The sequence below is a fragment of the Vulpes vulpes genome, chromosome 5 (assembly GCF_048418805.1).
Source record: "Vulpes vulpes isolate BD-2025 chromosome 5, VulVul3, whole genome shotgun sequence".
Classification (NCBI taxonomy): domain Eukaryota; kingdom Metazoa; phylum Chordata; class Mammalia; order Carnivora; family Canidae; genus Vulpes; species Vulpes vulpes.
The window spans coordinates 18,089,101-18,110,566 of record NC_132784.1 but is presented as its reverse complement, the minus strand read 5'-3'; the positions used below and the strand labels follow the sequence as shown (position 1 = coordinate 18,110,566).

The following is a 21,466-nucleotide window of genomic DNA, read 5'->3' as shown; positions in this document are numbered from 1 at the left end:
TGTTTGCTTGCTTGCCTAGTTTAGCTTTCTTAGTACTGAATACTGAGTACAGAAGCTTGCTTAAGGAAAAAGTGTATATATAAGAACCTGTTAGATAATTTCTTATCTATGGTGAGAAACCCTAGTTTGATGTCAGAGAAATGTCAATAGTCAAAAGAAAGTTGGCACCTAATTCCTAAGATCCTTGAAAGAAAATAAATGGAAGGTCAGTTGTCCACATATTGAAACATGATTCCAAAGATTAACGGCAGCAGAAAACTAACCCTTGCTACCCCAATTCCTATTTTAGTGATTTTTTATTCCCTGTGTATTAGAATCTCTGTCTTCAACCACCTGTGTAAACTGGAACTGTATATTTCTATTCTGGGCTACAGCCAGAAATCATTAGTTCATGGCATTATTGAGTTGGAATTCGTAATACATTTTCCCCAGAAACATTAGTGATGATACCTTATAGTCAGGGGCTTTAGTAACTATAAATCATACAGTTTATCTACATTATAGATGAAATAGATTTTGGGGGAAGTAGCTAGTTAGAGACTGTGTGTAATATTACTTCTATAAGAAAACGCATTTCATTCAGGGTACTCGCAAACCAATTTATAAATGGACTTTTGGAATTCCAGTTTACAGATTGGCTATTGTGTTGTAATGCATTCTAGCATTGAGATTTCTTTCTTTGGTTATGTGGGGTTTTTTAATTTATTCAACAGATATTTATTGAGTGCCTATTGTTTAGAAAGGATTATGCTTGGTGATGGGGAGCAATGTAAACAAGGTACAGTGTTTCTCTCTCAAGGAACTTGCAGTCTATAAAAGAGGACGGATTTAAAATAAATGTTCAACTACAGCACAGTATATTTAGTATTTAAATTAAAAACCAGGGGATCCCTGGGTGGCGCAGCGGTTTGGCGCCTGCCTTTGGCCCAGGGCGCGATCCTGGAGACCTGGGATCGAATCCCACATCGGGCTTCTGGTGCATGGAGCCTGCTTCTCCCTCTGCCTGTGTCTCTGCCTCTCTCTCTCTCTGTGACTATCATAAAAAAATTAATTAATTAATTAATTAATTAATTAAAAACCAGATGTTATGGGAGAACTTGGAAGAGGACACTTGACCCAGTCTCGGGAGTTCAGGAAAGACATCCCAAGGAATGAACAAGGAAAATGTAGCCAACTAGAGTGAAGTGAAATGGGAAGGGGATGGCGTTGATGGAGTGTATGTCAAGACAGATAAATACTTTGGGCAAACTCACAAAGATTAACCAGAAATGACATACTTAGAAAAGTAGGTCATCAGAACTAAAAGCATAAAGTGTCAGGATGGAATTCTGGGAGTAGGATGGAGATCACAGAGAGCAATAACCCCATCATAAAGGTCACAATTCATAGTTTATAACTTATCATAAGGTTCTGAGCAAATAAGTATAGTGGAGTAGAGTAAAATTTGTGCCTTGGGAAAAGAACTGTAGCTATGTAGAGAATGCATTAGAAGAAACAATCCGGTAGGGAGAGAATCCAGTTGAGATGCCACACTTGTAGTCCAGGCTAATAGTGGTGACACTAAACTAAGGAACTGAAAGAAAAATAATCAGTGTTACTGGTAAAAAGTCAAATAGTGAAGGCTCCCAGATAATTAGAATTACTTTTCTTCTTCTCTGTCATTATTTTTATTGCTTTGTCATATCTGTTGAGAATACAATGGATGAAAATGGACAAATTCTTTAGATTTAGGATCAGGAAAGCACTCTCCTAGGAAAAAAACACAGATATAAGTGGTATGGTTTGGTCAACTCAGTTATTTCCTGGTACATTTTTAGAGAAAAACCATTTTAAGAGAAATACCAGTACTTTTTCTATGAAAATGATTAAACCAAGCCGTAATTTTTAGTTTCCTGTTTCTTTGGAAATGACAGCATTCCTTAGTGCCTTAAAAAACTTTTTAGAAGGTATACTTCTCTAAACAGGTTTCCATTATGCACAGAGTGCATTTCCTCTTTGCTGTCCTGCCTCAGCAACTTAACACAGGTAGACTCCTATTTATAATACTCAGTGATATATAATGAGGCCACTGCAGTATTCCCTGATGCACAAGGATTGGGATGTTTGTCAGACTGAAGAGTACCGTGTCCTGTGCCAGTTCTTTTGTGTAGGAAAGGGACTTTGACTCTAAACCAGACACATCCTGCGTCCTGTTTGTTGATAAGGAGATGGTCAGTAATAATAAAGTACAAATAAAACAACAATGTTATCATTTTAGAGGAAGAGATAGCTATATGGCCATAGGGAATGAGGGAAGACCTTAATAAAGATACAATAAATAAAGAATAAAAGGAGCAATAATCCGGGCAGCCCCGGTGGCGCAGTGGTTTAGCACCGCCTGCAGCCCAGGGTGTGATCCTGGAAACCCGGGATCGAGTCCCACGTCGGGCTCCCTGCATGGAGCCTACTTCTCCCTCTGCCTATGTCTCTGCCTCTCTCTCTCTCTCTCTCTCTCTCTCATAAATAAAAAAATAAAAAATAAATCTTTAAAAAATTGTTTTTAAAGGAGCAATAATCCACTTGAAAAGGAAGAGTTGTACAAGGTTTTTGAGGTAGTAGGAATGGTTAAGTTTGGAATCACAGGTGAAGAGATTTGCCTTAGAGAAAAGAAGAAATACCTCTCTTGTTACAAAGGGAAAGAAAGTGAGGATGAGTGAAAGTAACAAAAGCTAAAAATTTTCAGATGATGAATTCTCTTTTCTCTGTGCAGTGGGACATTTGAAAGCCAATAAGCATGGGTTCTGATATGGAGGAAAATATTTAAAGGTTGAAGTTGTTTTTGTAGTTTGCTAGGGGAAATACAGCAATAATAAGAGCTAACCTTTTTACAATGCATACTATGGTCCAAGCACTACTACATGCATATTTTATGCAGTAAGTCATTTAACTCTCATCACTACTCCTTGAGGAATAGGTACTGTTTGCCCCTTTTAAAGATGGAGAGACTAAAACACAGAGTTTAACTGACTTGGCCAAGGATTCAGATTGAAAATAATAGAGGCAGGATTTGAACCCAGATAGTCTGGCTCCAAAATACATGTACTTGGCCATCACTGCAGTAGGATAACTGAATAAATTTAATATCTGTTAGCGACCCTGGGTTTAAGGTGGTGTCTTTTTCTTATTAGTGATTTTTAAGCATCCTTGTGCAAGCATGGAGAATATTTAGAATTTAAAATTTTGTATGTTCTATGTGTTATGATTTTTAACACCCAGATAAGATTTATTCATGCTTATGCTATGATAGTATAAATTTGATCACTTTATTGACATGGCCAGTAGGTAAAGTTTAGAAAGAAACTGAAATTTTTTTTAAACTTGAATTTAATTTTAAAAGAATTAGATTAACTGAAGGGATCCCTGGGTGGCTCAGCGGTTTAGCACCTGCTTTCGACCCAGGACATGATTCTGGAGTCCCAGGATTGAGTTCCACATTAGGCTCCCTGTACAGAGCCTGCTTCTCCCTCTGCCTGTGTCTTTGCCTCTCTCTCTCGCTCTCTCTCTCTCGCTCTTGCTCTCTCTCTGTCTCTCATGAATAAATAAAGAAAATCTTAAAAAAATAGAAGTGCTAGATTTCTATCTACAGATATATTCATAAGAGAATAAAAGTTGTAGTATACAAAATCAGTATACAGATATCTATTGCATTCCTATACACTAATAATGAAGCAGCAGAAAGTGAAATTAAGAAAACAGTCCCATTTACAACTGTACCAAAAACAATAAAATATCTAGGAATAAACTTAACCAAAGAGGTGAAAGACTTGTATTCTGAAAACTATAAAACATTGATAAAAGAAATTCAAGATACAAAAAACTGAAAAACCTTTCAAGCTCATGGGGTAGAAGAACAAATATTGTTAAAATTCCTAAAAAAAAAAAAAAAAATTCCTAACTACTCAAATCCATGGATCCAATGCAATCCCTATCAAAATGCTAACAGCATTTTCCACAGAGCTAGACCAAACATACCCAAAATTTGTCTGAATAGTCAAAGCAGTCTTGAAAAAGAAAAACAAAGCTGGAGGTATCACAATTCCAGATTTCAATTTATATTACAAAGCATCAGTAATCAAGACAGTATAGTACTGGCACAAAAATAAACACATAAATGGAATAGAACAGAAAACCCAGAATAAACTCACAATTATATGGTCAGTTAATCTTCCACAAAGGAGGAACCATAAAAATGTATTTCTAGATATATCTTCTGGGCAAGGGAAAGAAAGGGAAAAATAAACTATTGGGACTACATCAAAATGAAAAGCTTCCACACAGTGAAGGAAACCATAAGCAAAACTCAAAGGCAACTAACAGAATGGGAGAAGATATTTGTAAGTGACATATCCAATAAAGGGTTAGTATCCAAAATATATGAAGAACTGATACAGCTCAATACCCAAAAAACAAACAATCCTATTTAAAAATGGGCAGAAGACATGAACAGACATTTCTCCAAAGATGTATAGATGACTAATAGACACATGAAAAGATGCTCAACATCACTCATCATCAGGGAAATGCTTCTGTCAGAATAGCTAAAATCAAGAACACAAGAAACAACAACTGTTGGGGAAGATGTGAAGAAAAAGGACCCCTCTTGCACTGTTGGTGGGAATACAAAGTAGTACAGCCACTCTGGAAAACAGTATGGAGTTTTCTCTAAAAAAATAAAAATAGAATTACCTATGATCCAATAATCACACTACTGGGTATTTACTCAAAAAATGCAAAAATACTAATTCAAAGGGATACATGCACCCATATGTTTATTGCAGCATTGTCTCCGGTAGTCAAATTATGGAAGTAGCCCAAGTAGTTCATCAGTAAATTAATAAAGAAGATGTGGTACACACATACACACACGAATGTTATTCAACCATGAAAGAGTGAAATGTTGCCATTTGCAGTGATATGGATGAAGCTAGAGAGTATAATCCTAAGCAATATAAATCAGTGAGAGAAAGACAAATACCATATGATCTCACTCATATGTGGAATTTAAGAAACAAAACAAGCAAAAGAAAAGAGACCGAGAGAAACCAAGAAAGAGACTCTTAACTATACAGTGAACAAAACTGATGGTTACAAGAGGGGAGGTGGGTGTGGGGTATGGAGAACATATAGGGAATAAGGATTGAGAGGTACGTTTATCATGATGAAAACAAAAATTAAGTGAAATGAGAAAAAAAAAACATATCTAGAAATAAGAAAGTAACACTTCCAGTAGTTCCCCTAAACCTTCTTTGGAAGTGCAACTATTATTTTCTATGGGAAAATTTTGTCATGGGGCTCAGTGAAATTGTGCAACATACTAACATTATAGTATGGAACTTCCATTCTTCTTCTGAAGGAGGTCTGCTGGATTTGAAAATATTTACTATCAGATTTGAAAATACTTCTTCGGGCTGATAATACGGTTTCTAAATTAAGAACCATGGGCAAGGGCAGCCCAGGTGGCTCAGCGGTTTAGCGCCGCCTTCAGCCCAGGGCATGAACCTGGGGACCCGGGATCAAGTCCCACATCGGGCTCCCCGCATAGGGCCTGCTTCTCCCTCTGCCGGTGTCTCTGCCTCTCTTCCTCTCTCTCTCTCTCTCTCTCTCTCTCTCTCTCTGTCTCTCATGAATAAATAAATAAAATCTTTAAAAAAAAAAAAGAAAGAAAGAACCATGGGCAAGGGGGAGGGGATTACAGAAGACAAATTCTTAGCCTTTCTTTTGTGAGGGTGGGTGGGAGGTGAATAAGCAATGCATATTCTCTTTTACTTTTGCACTTTCCTTTCCTCTTATAAGATCATTTTAAAGGATAAAAGATAGGTCAACTATCACAGATAAATTAGTAGAAGCAGTATAAGGTGAACAAGATAAATGTATAAAAATGAGAAGCAGAGAGGATATTGATTGGGAATGGACAGATATGATATATCCATACAATGGAATGTTACTTGGCAATTGAATGAAATTAGATACTGATACATGTTATAATATGGATTGAAAACATTTGCTAAGGCACCTGGGTGGATTAGTGGTTGAACGCCTACCTTTGGCTCAGGTCATGATCCTGCAGACCTGGGATTGATTCCCACATCAGGCTCCTCGCAGGGAGCCTGCTTCTCCCTCTGCCTGTATCTCTGCCTCTCTCTCTCTGTGTGTCTCTCATGAATAAATAAATTAAAATCTTTTTTAAAAATTCTCCTAAACTTGCTAAATTAAAAAATATTGCTAATAAAGAGCCAGTCACAAAAGATTACATTATATTATTCATTTTATGTGAAATGTCCAAAATAGTCCAATTCATAAAGACAGAAAGTAGATTAGTGTTTATCTAGAGCGAGGGGTGAAACAGAGTCCAGGGTGGGGATACGATGGCTAAAAGGTAGAGTTTCTTTTTAGAATAATGCAAATATTCTAAAACTATGGTGATGGATGCACAACTCTGAATATACTAAAAGACATTGAACTGTACACTGTAAATTGGCAAATGTAATGGTCTATGAATTATATCTCAAGAAAGATATTGTATTTTGGGGGGGGGGGGTGTTTCTGTAAAGAACCCGGCTTCTTTTGTCTTTCTGCTTTGGCTATGGTAGTTCACTGAGTGTCCTTGATGGCTTCGATAGTAGCCCCAAGTGGCTTCTGCAGTTCCTTAGATTAAATATAGACCATAATGTCCAAAGCAAGACAAAGCTTTCCAGAGTCCCTTGTCAGGATTTTGTTGGAAGGCTCCTACAGACTTCTTCCATTTCTTATTAGTCAGAATCACTTGCATGAAGAATAGAAGTGCTAGGTTTGCTTAGATCAATCACAATTCACCATGTGTTGATTAAAAAGGGCCTGAAGACCTTTCCTTAAAGCCCATTGGCCATCCCATATGTAAATAACACTGCATTTGCTCTGGAGCCTAAGAACTTCAAATTTAAGGAGGAGCTTCTTGTTTGTTCATACTCCCTCAACTGGAATTTGTGGCAGCTAAACAAACAAACAAAAAAATCATTCCAATAGTTATTAAAATGGTAAGGAAGATTTCAGGCAAGATCATTGTGAAGAAGTCAACTCCTTTACAGTTGTACAGAGAAGTCACTCAACTCTGAATACAACAAGAACCAGTGGAGGTTTATAGTCAGTCACTGAGCAAGATTGGGGGTAGAGGGGTTAGTGGATACAAAATTACTAAGAGGAGACATTAAGGGCAGGAGGATTCTTGCTCAAGGAAGACCAAGGACTTAGACATCGTAAGTAGTGGGTGAGGAACTTGATCAGATACCAAGTGTTGATCAGGTAGCAAAGGTACAGGCTTTCTTGATAAACGGACTCTGCAGGATCCTTTTTTTTTTTTTTTTTTTTTTTTAACATTTTATTTATTCACGAGAACACAGAGAGAGAGAGAGGCAGAGACACAGGCAGAGGGAGAAGCAGGCTCCATGCAGGGAGCCCGACGTGGGACTCGATTCTGGGACTCCAGGATCACAGCCTGGGCTGAAGGCGGCGCTAAACCACTGAGCCACCCGGGCTGCCCACTCTGCAGGATTCTTGTTGAGACTGGGCTGTGTAGGCCTGGCCAGGACACGCTGAGGCCTTGTCAAGAGGGCCTGGGAAAACCATTTAAACTAATTAAAGGGAAACAAACTAACTGAACCAAACTAATGTTTGATCAAGGAGAGAGTCTGTGTCATAGTGCACGTTTGATTTTTTTTTTCATTCGTTATTTCTCCCTTCTATCATTTGATTAAAAGCTGACAATTTAATATCAAGTAAGTTTCATCAGGTCTTTTTTTTTTTTTTTAAGATTTTATTTATTTATTCATGAGAGACACACAGAGAGAGGCAGAGACACAGGCAGAGGGAGAAGCAGGCTCCCTGCAGGGAGCTCGATGCAGAACTTGATCCCAGGACCCCAGGATCAAGTCCTGAGTCCCTGAGGTGTCCCTCATCAGGTCTTTAATGCAGGTTTTTCTTAGTAACCACTTTTACTTCGAAAAGCATGATATATACCTATTCACTAAAAAAATTTTAAGAAACAAATTTTAGCACATATTCCCTTCATTTCTGTATTTCTTTAAATGAGATGTAGTATATAGTCTTTGTTATGTAACTTAGAGCTTGAACTAACAGACACATTATTAACAGTCTGTTTCAATAAAATACGATTGTGAGCACAAAAATTTTTTCAACTTCTACAAAACCTGAACTAGCATAACCAAAATGCTGATCAGGACCTGCCATTCCAACTTAATTTGTACTTAAGATAGTTTGAAAGCAATTCCTGCTCAGGTAGCTTAAAATATGACAATGCAGTGACAGTACTAATTAGAATAAAATAAGCATGCTTGAATAGTACATTTTAAAATGCACTCTTCCCCCCACCCCAGGAGTATTATGTTTTCTTTCTTTTTTTTTTATAAATTTTTTATTGGTGTTCAATTTGCCAACATATAGAATAACACCCAGTGCTCATCCCGTCAAGCGCCCACCTCAGTGCCCGTCACCCAGTCACCCCCACCCCCTATCCACCTCCCCTTCCACCACCCCTAATTCGTTTCCAAGTTAGGAGTCTTTCATGTTCTGTCTCCCTTTCTGATATTTCCACTCATTTTTTCTCTTTTCCCCTTTATTCCCTTTCACTATTTCTTATATTCCCCAAATGAATGAGACCATATAATGCTTGTCCTTCTCTGATTGACTTACTGCACTCAGCATAATACCCTCCAGGTCCCTCCACGTTGAAGCAAATGGTGGGTATTTGTCGTTTCTAATGGCTGAGTAATATCCCATTGTATACATAGACCACAACTTCTTTATCCATTCATCTGTCGATGGACACCGAGGCTCCTTCCACAGTTCGGCTATTGTGGACATTGCTGCTATAAACATCGGGGTGCAGGTGTCCCGGCGTTTCACTGCATCTGTATTTTTGGGGTAAATCCCCAGCAGTGCAATTCCTGGGTTGTAGGGCAGATCTATTTTTAACTCTTTGAGGATCCTCCACACAGTTTTCCAGAGTGGCTGCACCAGTTCACATTCCTACCAACAGTGCAAGAGGGTTCCTCTTTCTCCGCATCCTCTCCAACATTTGTTGTTTCCTGCCTTGTTAATTTTCCCCATTCTCACTGGTGTGAGGTGGTATCTCATTGTGGTTTTGATTTGTATTTCCCTGATGGCAAGTGATGCGGAGCATTTCCTCATGTGCTTGTTGGCCATGTCTTTGTCTTCCTCCATGAGATTTCTGTTCATGTCTTTTGCCCATTTCATGATTAGATTGTTTGTTTCTTTGCTGTTGAGTTTAATAAGTTCTTTATAGATCTTGGATACTAGCCCTTTATCTGATACATCATTTGCAAATATCTTCTCCCATTCTGTAGGTTGTCTTGGAGTTTTGTTGACGGTATCTTTGCTTTGCAAAAGCTTCTTATCTTGATGAAGTCCCAGTAGTTCATTTTTGCTTTTGTTTTTCTTGCCTTCATGGATTTGCAATCCCATTCTAAGAACCTAAGAAAAATCCTAAAGTTTGTTACCTGGATATTTTGGTTCTCATTCTCATAGGAAGCAAGGTCACAATGATCATTAAGTTACCAGGCTATCCCAAGAGAGTGTTTAGTGCATTATATAATTGAACTTTATAATATTAATATTAACCATAAGCCTTTCTAAACCAGTGATTAAAAAGAGTGGGGAACAGGAGGTTTGGGCTTTGGCATCAGCAGTTCTGTTTGTAATGAGGAAGGGATGGTATCAGTGGAGGGGACTCTGGCAGAAATAGCTTGCCACTCATCTGAGACTAGGGGTACAGTGATTGTATAATTTGAGTCTGCAATGGATGGTCAATAAATGTACCTTAAAAATACTCCAACTTGACATGTGTTTTTTGAAAGACTTATCACAGTAAATACAGCTCTTTAGTCAAACGAGCGGTTTATTAAAGTGGTTCAGTTACCATAGCAACATATCTGGAATTTATAGTTTCTTATTTTGAGAGGACTTCATTTCACTTTCCGAGGCACTGAAATCCAAGGCTAAAGTTCTTAATGGCCTCCAGTTTCATTGTATGATGAATTTCTATTGTTTGGAAAATTTATACATACAAAATATAACTTGCAAAATAGTCATGACTTCATAGTCATGTGCATTAATTTTGAATAGGTATTTTTCAATTTGGAAATACCCTTCTTTAAAATTTTTTTTATTATTAGCAAAGCTACATATGATCATAGTTTAATGAGGAAAAACAGCTATTTCAAAAAATAAATCTTCTCAAGTTATTCCCCAAAGGCAACCACTTTCTGTTCTGTTAGCTGTTTTATTTTGTTTTTTAGTATTTACTTCAAATCCCTCAGCAACATGTTTATATTGCTTCTTGGTTTGTATTACTGCTTGCTTTGTGATTTTAGCTGTCATCAATTATTTGAGTCTCTGCATACTTGAAAATGGCTTTATTCTACATTTATAATGATTTTTAATTTGGCTGGGTATAAATTCTTAGAAATAATTTTCTCTCAGAATTACTAGTACTGATGTTGAGTAATCCAATGCACTTCAGAGCTTTTATTCTATTTTAATTCTTTTCCTCCACTCTCTGGAAGCTTATAGAATTATTTCTTTGTCCCCAGTGTTCTAAAATTTCATGATGATGGACCTTGCTCTGGGTCCATTTTCATCCATTGTGAGGGATCCTCAGAGGACCTATTCCATTTTCCACTTTGGAAACTCAAGCCCTTAAGTTCTGTAAAACTTTTTTTGTTTCTCTGTTTATTTTCTTTCCTGTTTTCTCTGCTGTTTCTAGAAATTTTATTATTCCAAAACATTGCCCTTTTGGTTTGGCCCTCTAATTTTCATATACTTTTATATTTACCCTATTATTTTTCACCTACTTCCCAGAAGACTTTTTCAGCTTCACAACCCGTGAATTTTTAATTTCTGTTATTATACTTTTAATTTCCAAGAGTACTTCCCTCTCCTTCCCCCTTAATCATTTCTTTTTTGAGCATCCTATTGTTTTATAAATATAATCTCTTCTAGTTACACTGACTAGAAACTCTATACATGGATATGGCTTAGAATATGGCCTTCAGTAAAGGGTGATCTGACTGGATGTCTTATTGAGGAACCCTCAATATCAGAATCTTTAGTCTTTTCTCCTTGGGTTGTCTGATTCCCTAGAAAATAATCATTTTATATGATTCTTCTCTCCTGTGTAGAAGGCATAAGCCTCTTTATCTTTTGGGGGATATGGGAGGATAAGAAAATGGAGGGAGAAGGCAGATCTCAGCATTTATTATGTAACTTTTATTTAATTCCTATGATTTTTGTAGGATAGCCTACCATCAATGGGTGATTCCTTTATCAAGATACCTTCTGTTTTACCCTCTCCAGAAAATAAATCTTTCTTTTTGCCAGGGTAGGTTGGAGAAGTACTCTGTTGTGTGGAGTAGGTGCAGAAAGGATATAGATCAGTGTTACACATAATCAGCTACTTAAATATTCTTTTGACCAATCCTCCTGTTGTTGCCACACCCCCAACCTCACTTCCCCTTGCACCATTTCCTAAGCCTTTTTATGTTACTATATTCTAAACCACATGCTTCTCAACTTTCCATATTGTCACCTTAGGAGCTGTTAGGTTGGCAAATCATTTACTAAACGAAATTTTCGTTTCCAAAGTTTTCTTTTTGTTTTTTCTTTAACATTTATTTATATGAGAGAGAGAAGGTGCATGAGTGGAGGGGAGTGGTAGATGGAGAGAATCTCAGGCAGATTCCCCATTGAACGTAGAGCCCTACACAGGTCTCGATCTCACAACTCTGAGATCATGACCTGAGCTGAAATCAAGAGTTGGCCACTTAACCAACTGAACCACCCAGATACCCCTAGTTTCCAAAGTTTTGTTGCTAATGATCCCTCTGCAGTTCTCTTTGTCAGTGTACACTTTGCTATCTTTTAAATACAGCATTGAGAGGGAGTCTAGGTTCAAATGTATTCAATTGTTCTCTTTTTCTAAATTTCTGAGTAGCTATTTTTTAATAGTTACAAGACTATATTCATGTTTTATATTTAATTGATGCTTTAAATTTAATTCCTATTTAATTCACCTCATAGCCTTATTCTTTTTTTTTAATTAAAAAAATATTGTTTAATTTTTGTCTTTTTGTATATAGTTGGCTGTTTCAATTTTATTTTTATTTTTATTTTTATTTTTTTAATAAATTAATTTTTAATGGTGTTCAATTTACCAACATACAGAATAACACCCAGTGCTCATCCCGTCAAGTGTCCCCCTCAGTGCCCGTCACCCATTCCCCCCCCACCCCCCGCCCTCCTCCCATTCCACCACCCCTAGTTCCTTTCCCAGAGTTAGGAGTCTTTATGTTCGGTCTCCCTTCCTGATATTTCCCACACATTTCTTCTCCCTTCCTTTATATTCCCTTTCACTATTATTTATATTCCCCAAATGAATGAGACCATATAATGCTTGTCCTTCTCTGATTGACTTACTGCACTCAGCATAATACCCTCCAGTTCCATCCACGTTGAAGCAAATGGTGGGTATTTGTCGTTTCTAATGGCTGAGTAATATTCCATTGTATACATAGACCACAACTTCTTTATCCATTCATCTTTCGGTGGACACCGAGGCTCCTTCCACAGTTTGGCTATTGTGAACTTTGCTGCTAGAAACATCGGGGTGCAGGTGTCCCGGCGTTTCATTGCATCTGAATCTTTGGGGTAAATCCCCAACAGTGCAATTGCTGGGTCGTAGGGCAGGTCTATTTTTAACTCTTTGAGGAACCTCCACACAGTTTTCCAGAGTGGCTGCACCAGTTCACATTCCCACCAACAGTGCAAGAGGGTTCCTCTTTCTCCGCATCCTCTCCAACATTTGTTGTTTCCTGCCTTGTTAATTTTCCCCATTCTCACTGGTGTGAGGTGGTATCTCATTGTGGTTTTGATTTGTATTTCCCTGATGGCAAGTGATGCGGAGCATTTTCTCATGTGCATGTTGGCCATGTCCATGTCTTCCTCTGTGAGATTTCTCTTCATGTCTTTTGTCCATTTCATGATTAGATTGTTTGTTTCTTTGGTGTTGAGTTTAATAAGTTCTTTATAGTCTTATTCTTAATAGGTAACTTGTCCTCAAGTTAACTAAGAAAAGTCTTTTTATTCTGAGCTTTCTTGATTTTTTTCCTTTTTACCACATTTTCTCATTTCTACCTCTCCTTTCTTCATAAGTCCCCCTGTCCTCTCAAACCTCCCTCCTATTAGCTTCATCCCATCACTCCAGTCTCTTCTACAAACGTCTCCATCCTGGAGACAAGCTAAATTCCCTCATTTTCCATTTCTCTTAGCCTGTCTACATTTTAAATAGCCTGTTTTTAAATGTACTGAAGTTTTTTAGTTTAAAAAAAAATGAATGAGGGGTGCCTGGGTGGCTCAGTGGTTGAGCGTCTGCATTTGGCTCAGGTCGTGATCCCAGAACCCAGATATGATCTCTGGTCATATCCAGAGAGCAGGAGCCTTCTTCTCCCTCTGCCTATGTCTCTCTCTCTCTCTCTTTCTCTCTCTCTCTCATTCTCTCTGTCTCTCATGAATAAATAAATAAAATCGTTTTAAAAAATGAATCAATCAATCAATTTTCCTTAAATCCTTAGGCTCTGGTCTCAGCTTTCTTATTTTTTAGTTTTCTCTTTCAAAAAAAATGCTATTCATCATTTCCTCCTTAACCCTATTCCACTTAGTCTTTTATATGAGCTTTTTTGTTTTTTTGTTTTGTTTTGTTTTGTTTTTTTTGTTATATGAGCTTTTTTGAAAATTACCTTCTAAACAAAACCACCAACCCGTTTTTGGCCACAGCCTCCTATTTTCCATTGAAACTTTGTCTTCAAAAAAAAAAAAAAAAAAGAAAGAAAGAAAGAAAGAAACTTTGTCTTCTCATTCTTGTTGTGTTCTTTCTTTACTTCCCAAGTTGTTGGATTTTTTATCTTTGTTTTCCCTCTCTTGTGTCTCTTTTTCCAGTTTCCCCTTAGATGTGAACCTCTATTTCCATAGGCTCCCTAGAGAACAGAGCAGTTGAAGAGTCATAGAAACTTTTGACTTTTAAAAAGTTTTTCTTGCTTTGTGAAAATAAAGCGATATGATTTTTTGATAAAAATTTATATACTGTTAATAAAGTTTAACTTTTAATATTTAGGCAGGTGCCGTAAAGGACTATATTAAGATGATGCTTCAGAATGATTCACTTAAATTTCTGGTTTTTGCTCATCATTTAAGCATGCTCCAAGCTTGTACAGAAGCAGTCATAGAAAGCAAGGTATGTTATCACTTTTCTATAAAATACTTTCTAAAAAAAAAATAAAATAAAATAAAATAAAATAAAATACTTTCTAGAATGCAGATTTTAAATACACTAAACATCAATTGTAGTCTTGTAATTGAGGGGTTTTTTTGGCCTTGCTTAAATGATACATTAATTATTATTGGATTTTTCTTATAAATTATACTAACATTATATTAGTATTATGTTAATGATATACATTAAACTCTTTTATTCCAGACATAATTTTCCACTGATGTAATTTTCTGGATTGATTAAAATATGCTGACTTGATAGGCTATATTGTGAAATCCATTATTGTTACTGGATATACCATTTGAGACTAGTGTAGGCAGTTAAAAATTAAAATTTTTATTTACCTGCAAGGCAGCAGCCTTAGAATATGGATAATGTCGAGGGGAAACAGAATGAATTCATCCAGTTTTAGTACCCAGCTGCTGTTATACCTTTTAAACTTCCAGATATCATACTCTGTAGAGTATGATTTAGAATAAGATATAATACATATGAGTTTGAAACATATGGGCCAGGTACAGTCTCATACGTTTCTCAGGTAAGCTCCCCAAACCTATTGGCCTTACTTCATTTTCTTAGGTTCACCTAATTCCCCAACAGTCTTATCTGTGACAGCATCTGCCATTTTTTCTTTTTAGAGTTTAAATCTGTCCTCTCTCTTTATGTGCTGAGGGCTTTTAGAGATGCTCAGGAACAACCAGAATAAATTTCCTGACAGATTATGTGAGCTTAATATACATGTAGCAGTAAAACCACTTGTCTGTGTAGATAGATTTTTAAATGAAGAAATTAAGCTGTGTTTTTTAAAACTTTGTGTACATTTTTTGAGTGTTTGCCAGTATGTTTATTAACATTGCCCAAGAAGTAATTCAGTGTTTCCTTCATACAAAGGTTTATGATAATACAATAAAGTACTATCCATGAAAAGATGCTCTCACATTGATTATCATATCATATCTTTAAAATGCCTTTTGAGGAAGAGTTAAGTAACCTTAGAAATATTTTTTAAATGGTTGGGCAATAAAATTAGATTCATAATATTTTCTTACTCTGATTCCATTAAACTTAAAACTTTAAAACTACCGGGATCTATTCTAAGTATAGCAGTCTCTTCTCCCCCCTTCTGCTTTGCTGATGTGTTTAGAATCCCATTTAACATCACTAACAGTTAAAAATGGTAGGCAGTCATAGGTTGGAAGTGAATTTCTCCCAATCTCCCTAGCCTGATAATGTATGTTTTCTTTAGAAAGACTGTTGGAAGAATTTATAAGCTTCCTTATTGGATATTAAATGGATCAATGATCAATGTATATCTGTTTGTGAAGACCTAGAAAGTTAATATGGGACATTCTATTTAATGATTAACTTGACTATTTCCTTATGAAAGTGAATACTTGTCTGTCTCACCTGTATAAGGCTACGTTTTCCATAGAAGTCCATATATAAATGAGACTTTGAAATTCAAGACTCATAGTGAATTTTAGAAAGTTGAGTAATGAGTTCTTTTTAGCTACCCTAACACACAGTGATTGTTCTCTTTTCCTAACCCGAATCATTCCTAGTAGACAGCACTGTTCAGCTTAGCACTTAATGTTTCCCTACTTTTTTAGAAATTTATGTGAATGTCTTGATTTCCCCAACTCAATGGGAGTGACCTTATCACTTATTTCTGTTGAGGAATGAAAAAAAAAAAAAGAATTCGAATGGTATACTAAAAAAGATCTTTTCCCAGTTAATATTGGGATATTTCAGAAGTAAATGCACTACTCTTCATGAATCCTTAGTAATGTGGGTAGAATCCTCTTTTCTCCCTTTTCCCGTTTGGCTTTATTTTTACTTTGGAATCAGTGAATCTGTAACTTTAAAGTTAGCATGTGAATTTACACAGAATTTTATTAAAGACATTAGCTTAATTCAGTGATGATTTATGGAGCCTCTGTTTTATACAAGGTATCAAACTTGGCATTGATGGTATGAGGATGAATTAGACATAGAGCCTATCCTCAAGTAGATTAAAAGATTTAAAAATATGGAATTGTTATAAGAAGCTGTTGAGAAATTTGGTTAAGATACTTCTTTTTTTTTAAGATACTTCTTATATAACATTTACTAACCTTTTATCTTAACCCATTTCTGTATTGATATGTGAACATAAAAATAAGGTATTAAATACATAAAATGAGTTGGGTGGATAGGGATTTGTGCCTAATTTTGCCATTTCCCTTGTTGATACTAGACTCGCTACATTAGGATAGATGGAAGTGTTCCATCTTCAGAAAGAATACATCTAGTTAATCAGTTTCAGAAGGATCCCGATACTCGTGTGGCTATCCTAAGCATTCAGGCTGCTGGCCAGGTAAGAAATTTCTGGTGTGAACTTAATAATGAAATATCATTAAGATAATAAAAAGATCATTAACTATAATTATAACTTTATATCAGGATAAAGGTGTAATAAGTATTCTACTTTGGAGAGTGCTAGAAAGCATAATAGAAGGAGACCTCAACCATCTGACTCAAATCTTCCTAAATTTTCAAGGAAAGAATTTCTTAGATGAGTATAGTTAATTTGATTGTAATACTTTTGCATGACCTTTTTTTTCTTACTTTGCATTTGCATAGAATTTTCCTTTCATTTCTTATAGCACTTACCTTATTTGATTGGTTTTACTAGAACCTATGAGGAAAGGTGGCCTGAGGGAAGAGAACTCTTCTGAGAACTTTTTATGCAGTACGCCAGGCTTGACCCTTAGGATTGGGTTTGGCTGCAAGTATGTGAAAACCCAAATTAGGGGCCCCTTGGTGGCTCAGTGGGTTAAACATCTGCCTTCGGATCAGGTCATGATCCCAGGGTCCTGGGATTGAGCCCTGCATCCTATCAGGGCTCCTTGCTCAGCAGGGAGCCTGCTTATCCCCCTCCCTCTGCTACTCCCCCTGCTTGTACTCTCTCCCTCTCTTCCAAAAATAAAAAATAAAAAAAAAAAAGAAAAAAGAAAATCCAAATTAAGAATGACTCAAATGGTAGTTCCACAAGATCCTTAGGACATAAGCCTCTCCTGTCTTTCTGCTTTACCATTCCGAGCAGGTATCTCTTATTTAAGAGAGCTGCTAGAGTTCCTCCATCATATTTGCAATCTAGGCTGCCGACTGGAGAAAGGGATGCTTCATCTCATTCACCTGCAGGTTGCCCCATGGTTACAACTAACATCAAGGGAAGCTGGGGAAAGTAGCCTTTATTTTGTCTAGTCACACTAAAACTCAGGTGTTATGTTACAAAGAAAACAGAGCTGACTAGCTGTTATGGAAGACAATACCAGTCTCTGCCACACTATGTAAGGGAGATTCTTCTGGACTTTTTTCTACTAATACTCTACAATATTTTGATATAAATGTCTAAGCCAGGGTATTTAACATAGGGAAAAATTATTGAACATATTGCTGTGCATCCAACCTGGTATATAGCGTATCTGGCATCTTCTGTAGACACTGGAATCTGAACCAGGGCCAAAGATTGGTTTTAGCCAGCTAATTGATGTCTATAAAATTATATAAAGAAAATAGCTCTATGATGAAAAAGAAGTTCTAGAACTCACCAGGAGTTCTAACCAAAAGGAGGGTTGTCTCAACATTTCCCTCATGTTGGATTATACCTCTAAGTAGTCTGAGTATTATATCTGTTAAAATAATCCAGCCAGAGAGAATATCTCAAAAAGAACTTAAAATTAGAAATGGAGTACTCATAGCATGGGAGAAGAAAAGCAGAAAGGAGGATCTGGGGGTGGCTTGATAAAAGACTTTCTGAAATTAAAATTGTATAGGTCACCCATATTTTATTCAAGACTGTATTCCCAAAGACCTGGTATAATTCAAAACTCATATACTTGAACACTAGTATGTTCATAGGAATAAAGGAAAGTACAAAAGACTTTGTTCTTGGGGCTGTGAATCTTCCATTGTAGTTTAGTAGTATCTTAGAGGCATGTGGGTCTTGCCAGCCTATTTCCCTACTTTATTCTTATATGGTTCTATGATGCTTCTAACACAGTTAAAGGTGTTCATCCCTCTTTAAATACTACTTCTTATTTTCCAGCATCATCTCTAATATTTTGTGGTATTTCCTGTCCTAAATAACAGCACAGTTGACTTTGATGGTGGCTGGGCTCACCGTATTTTTATCACTTCTAACTTGGGTTCCAAAGTGATGCATCTTTAGTGAATTTTTCAGCCTGAGAACTAATGCCACCATTTAATGAATGCTAGTATGATATTGTTATGTGATATAAAAATATTTTAGGTTAAGGTTATATCAAAATAACAGCATGCAAGTCACCAAGGTCATTCACTGAAAGAAGTTCCAGTGCATGTGAACAACAGCATGGATTAGATTGATTCTCTCAAAATATGGTAGGTATTTCTTTCAACCACATAACATCATTTACTACTATGTGGCAGTGGCTTAAGCATGGTTCGCATTTCACCCAGCCTTTAAACTTCAAAATCATGCGGTTTTGGACACATTCTTAGTTTGAGGAGATTTGCATTATTTTTCATATGGTGATTATAAGACAAGACTTAGTTAATACTTATTAATGACACTATTTCAAACTCATGTAAAATGCAATTGCACAAGAAATTTGGTTGTGTTATATATATTGAGATATAAGCCAGTAAACTTAAAGGTGTTTGAGATGTAACATGAGAAATTTCATAGGAAGAGAACAGTGTGACTGGAGACATGATTTTCTTGCTTTATAGAACAACACTATGAATTAAATGAATAGAGCAAGTCATTGCTGACTGCCTAGTTGCTATGGATACCATGTGTTAGAAATTATATTCTCATTTATAATGCATTTTATTAGATTTTCCAGTGGTAATGTGAATCCAGTCCTGATCAGAGGATAAAGTGATTTTGTTTATATATATATATATATCCATCAAACTGACTTGAAATATTGAAATACCTTTTAAATATGTTTTTTGTAGTTTACCTGGCCATTTGCAATAAGCAGTCTTCATTTGCCTTTCATGAATTAAATTTTCTTAATTTGGCTTAAAACGAAAGACTGATTTGTTTTTAAGTCCTTCAGCTTTCTCTTGTTCATTTAACATGATCAGGAAGACTTTATTATATCTGGCTCTATGTTACATTCTGTTTATTTGAATCTCAATTTCTTTTCTTTATTTTGCTTAGGGTTTGACATTTACTGCTGCAACTTATGTTGTATTTGCTGAGCTGTATTGGGACCCTGGACATATAAAACAAGCAGAAGACCGTGCTCACCGAATTGGACAGTGCAGTTCTGTGAATATTCACTACCTTGTTGCAAATGGGACTCTAGACACCCTTATGTGGGGGATGTTGAATCGAAAGGTAAAGCTTGAATTCAAACCAAGTTACCAACTTACTCATTATGCGGAGCCTACATAAATTAAGAGGCTGAGTTGTAATGTTTTCAGGCAAAGGATATCCAAGCACACTAAGATAGTGATGCTGATAGGGACCAATGTTAAAAAAGTCATCAGTCGGTAGTATCATACCTATCCTCTATAATAAGGGAGAGACATGAATTTATGTGTGTTCTTACTATATTTTAAGGCCTTCATCTACCATTTTAGAGGGCAGAAGAGGATGAGGTAGCAAGGAACCATAACACTGTCAAACTCCAAGTCCTTTTTTTTTTTTTTAAGATTTTATTTATTTATTCATGAGAGACATACACAAAGAGAGAAAGAGACAGACAGACAGACAGACACGGGCAGAGGGAAAAGCAGGCTCCATGCAGGGAGCCTAATGTGGGACTCGATCCCAGGACTCCAGGATCATGCCCTGGGCCAAAAGCAGGTGCTAAATCACTAAGCCACCTAGGGATCCCTCGAAGTCCTTTTTGTAAGGTAAAAATAAATTCTTACTCAGACGGATTGAGTTCCCTGCTAATTCTGGACAGAGGACAGCCTGTACCAGGACTCCAGAAAGGGTATGAGGGACACTCCTTGCTCTATCCACTCAACTGTCTCTTCTCCCGAACTTGTGAGGTATTTATAGAAAGGATTTGACTAATTATTAGAGGTTGTTTTTCAAGCACTGAGTATAAAGGTTCAAAATGGCCAGTCATGTGGGTTCAATTTCAGAGTTTATAAATATTAGAATAAAAGTTTTTATAGGAAAAGCGAATAGTATAACTTCTCTAGTTAGACATTTTCCTCATTAAGTATAGGAATCGTCGATTTGGTAATTTGGTTGTAATTTTGAAAAATTTTATTACCAAAGTCCATGATAGGTTGAAACACTAAGAGTTACTTTTGTGAATTGTTCATGGTTTAAGTGCAAAATAAAATCACTGCTTAATAAGTGTCAGCTGTGAGAGAACTTTAGTAAAATTCATCTGCTTCTTCATCTTACAGACACAAGTCACAGGGAGCACACTGAATGGTAGGAAGGAACAGCTTCAGGCTGAGGAAGGTGATAAGGAAAAATGGGATTTCCTGCAGTTCGCTGAAGCTTGGATTCCGAGTGAAAGCTGCGAAGAGCTCAGGAATGAAATTTTGTTCACTCATGTAAGATTATCTGACAAACTCTTTTTTTTTATTTTTTAATATCCTAAAACTATATCATTTATTTTTAATTTTTTATAAGATTGTATTTACTTATTTGATACAAAGAGAGAGCCCAAGCAGGGGGAGGGACAGGCAGAGGGAGAGGAAGAAGCAGGCTCCCTGTAGGTCAGGGAACCCAGTGCGGGCTCAATGGGATCATGACCTGAGCCTAAGGCAGGTGTTTAACTGACTGAGCCACCCAGGTGCCCCTATCATTTATTTTTTAAAATAGCAAATTTAAATTGTTTATCTTGTTGAAAGGAGCTCCACATACAGCTGGAAAATCTCTTAGAACCGCAAGATGACACTGAGAAGGCTGCACCAGTGGCTTTGTATCTTCCAACAGTCACATGCCATGCTCACTATTGTCCTTAGAAAAGCAAGCTCAGTAGAATCAAGCCTTCAGAAGAAAATGTAGGTGGCTATATTTATGATCCAGAGGACAGGGAAAAATGTTAAATTGGCCACAAAGTGTAACACAGACAGGTCACA

General features: G+C 36.6%; 1 protein-coding gene across 3 annotated transcripts in view; it reads left to right on the top strand.

Moving 5' to 3' along the window:
* Nucleotides 1–21,466, top strand: part of ZRANB3 (zinc finger RANBP2-type containing 3) — a 306,312-nt gene that overhangs the window by 234,295 nt on the left and 50,551 nt on the right. For all 3 annotated transcript variants that reach the window (XM_072757626.1, XM_026015556.2, XM_072757627.1), the window contains 4 exons: nt 14,219–14,338; nt 16,614–16,733; nt 19,572–19,751; nt 20,783–20,935. In XM_072757626.1, coding sequence (XP_072613727.1) covers nt 14,219–14,338; nt 16,614–16,733; nt 19,572–19,751; nt 20,783–20,935 — 573 coding nt within the window. The remainder of the gene's footprint in view (nt 1–14,218; nt 14,339–16,613; nt 16,734–19,571; nt 19,752–20,782; nt 20,936–21,466) is intronic.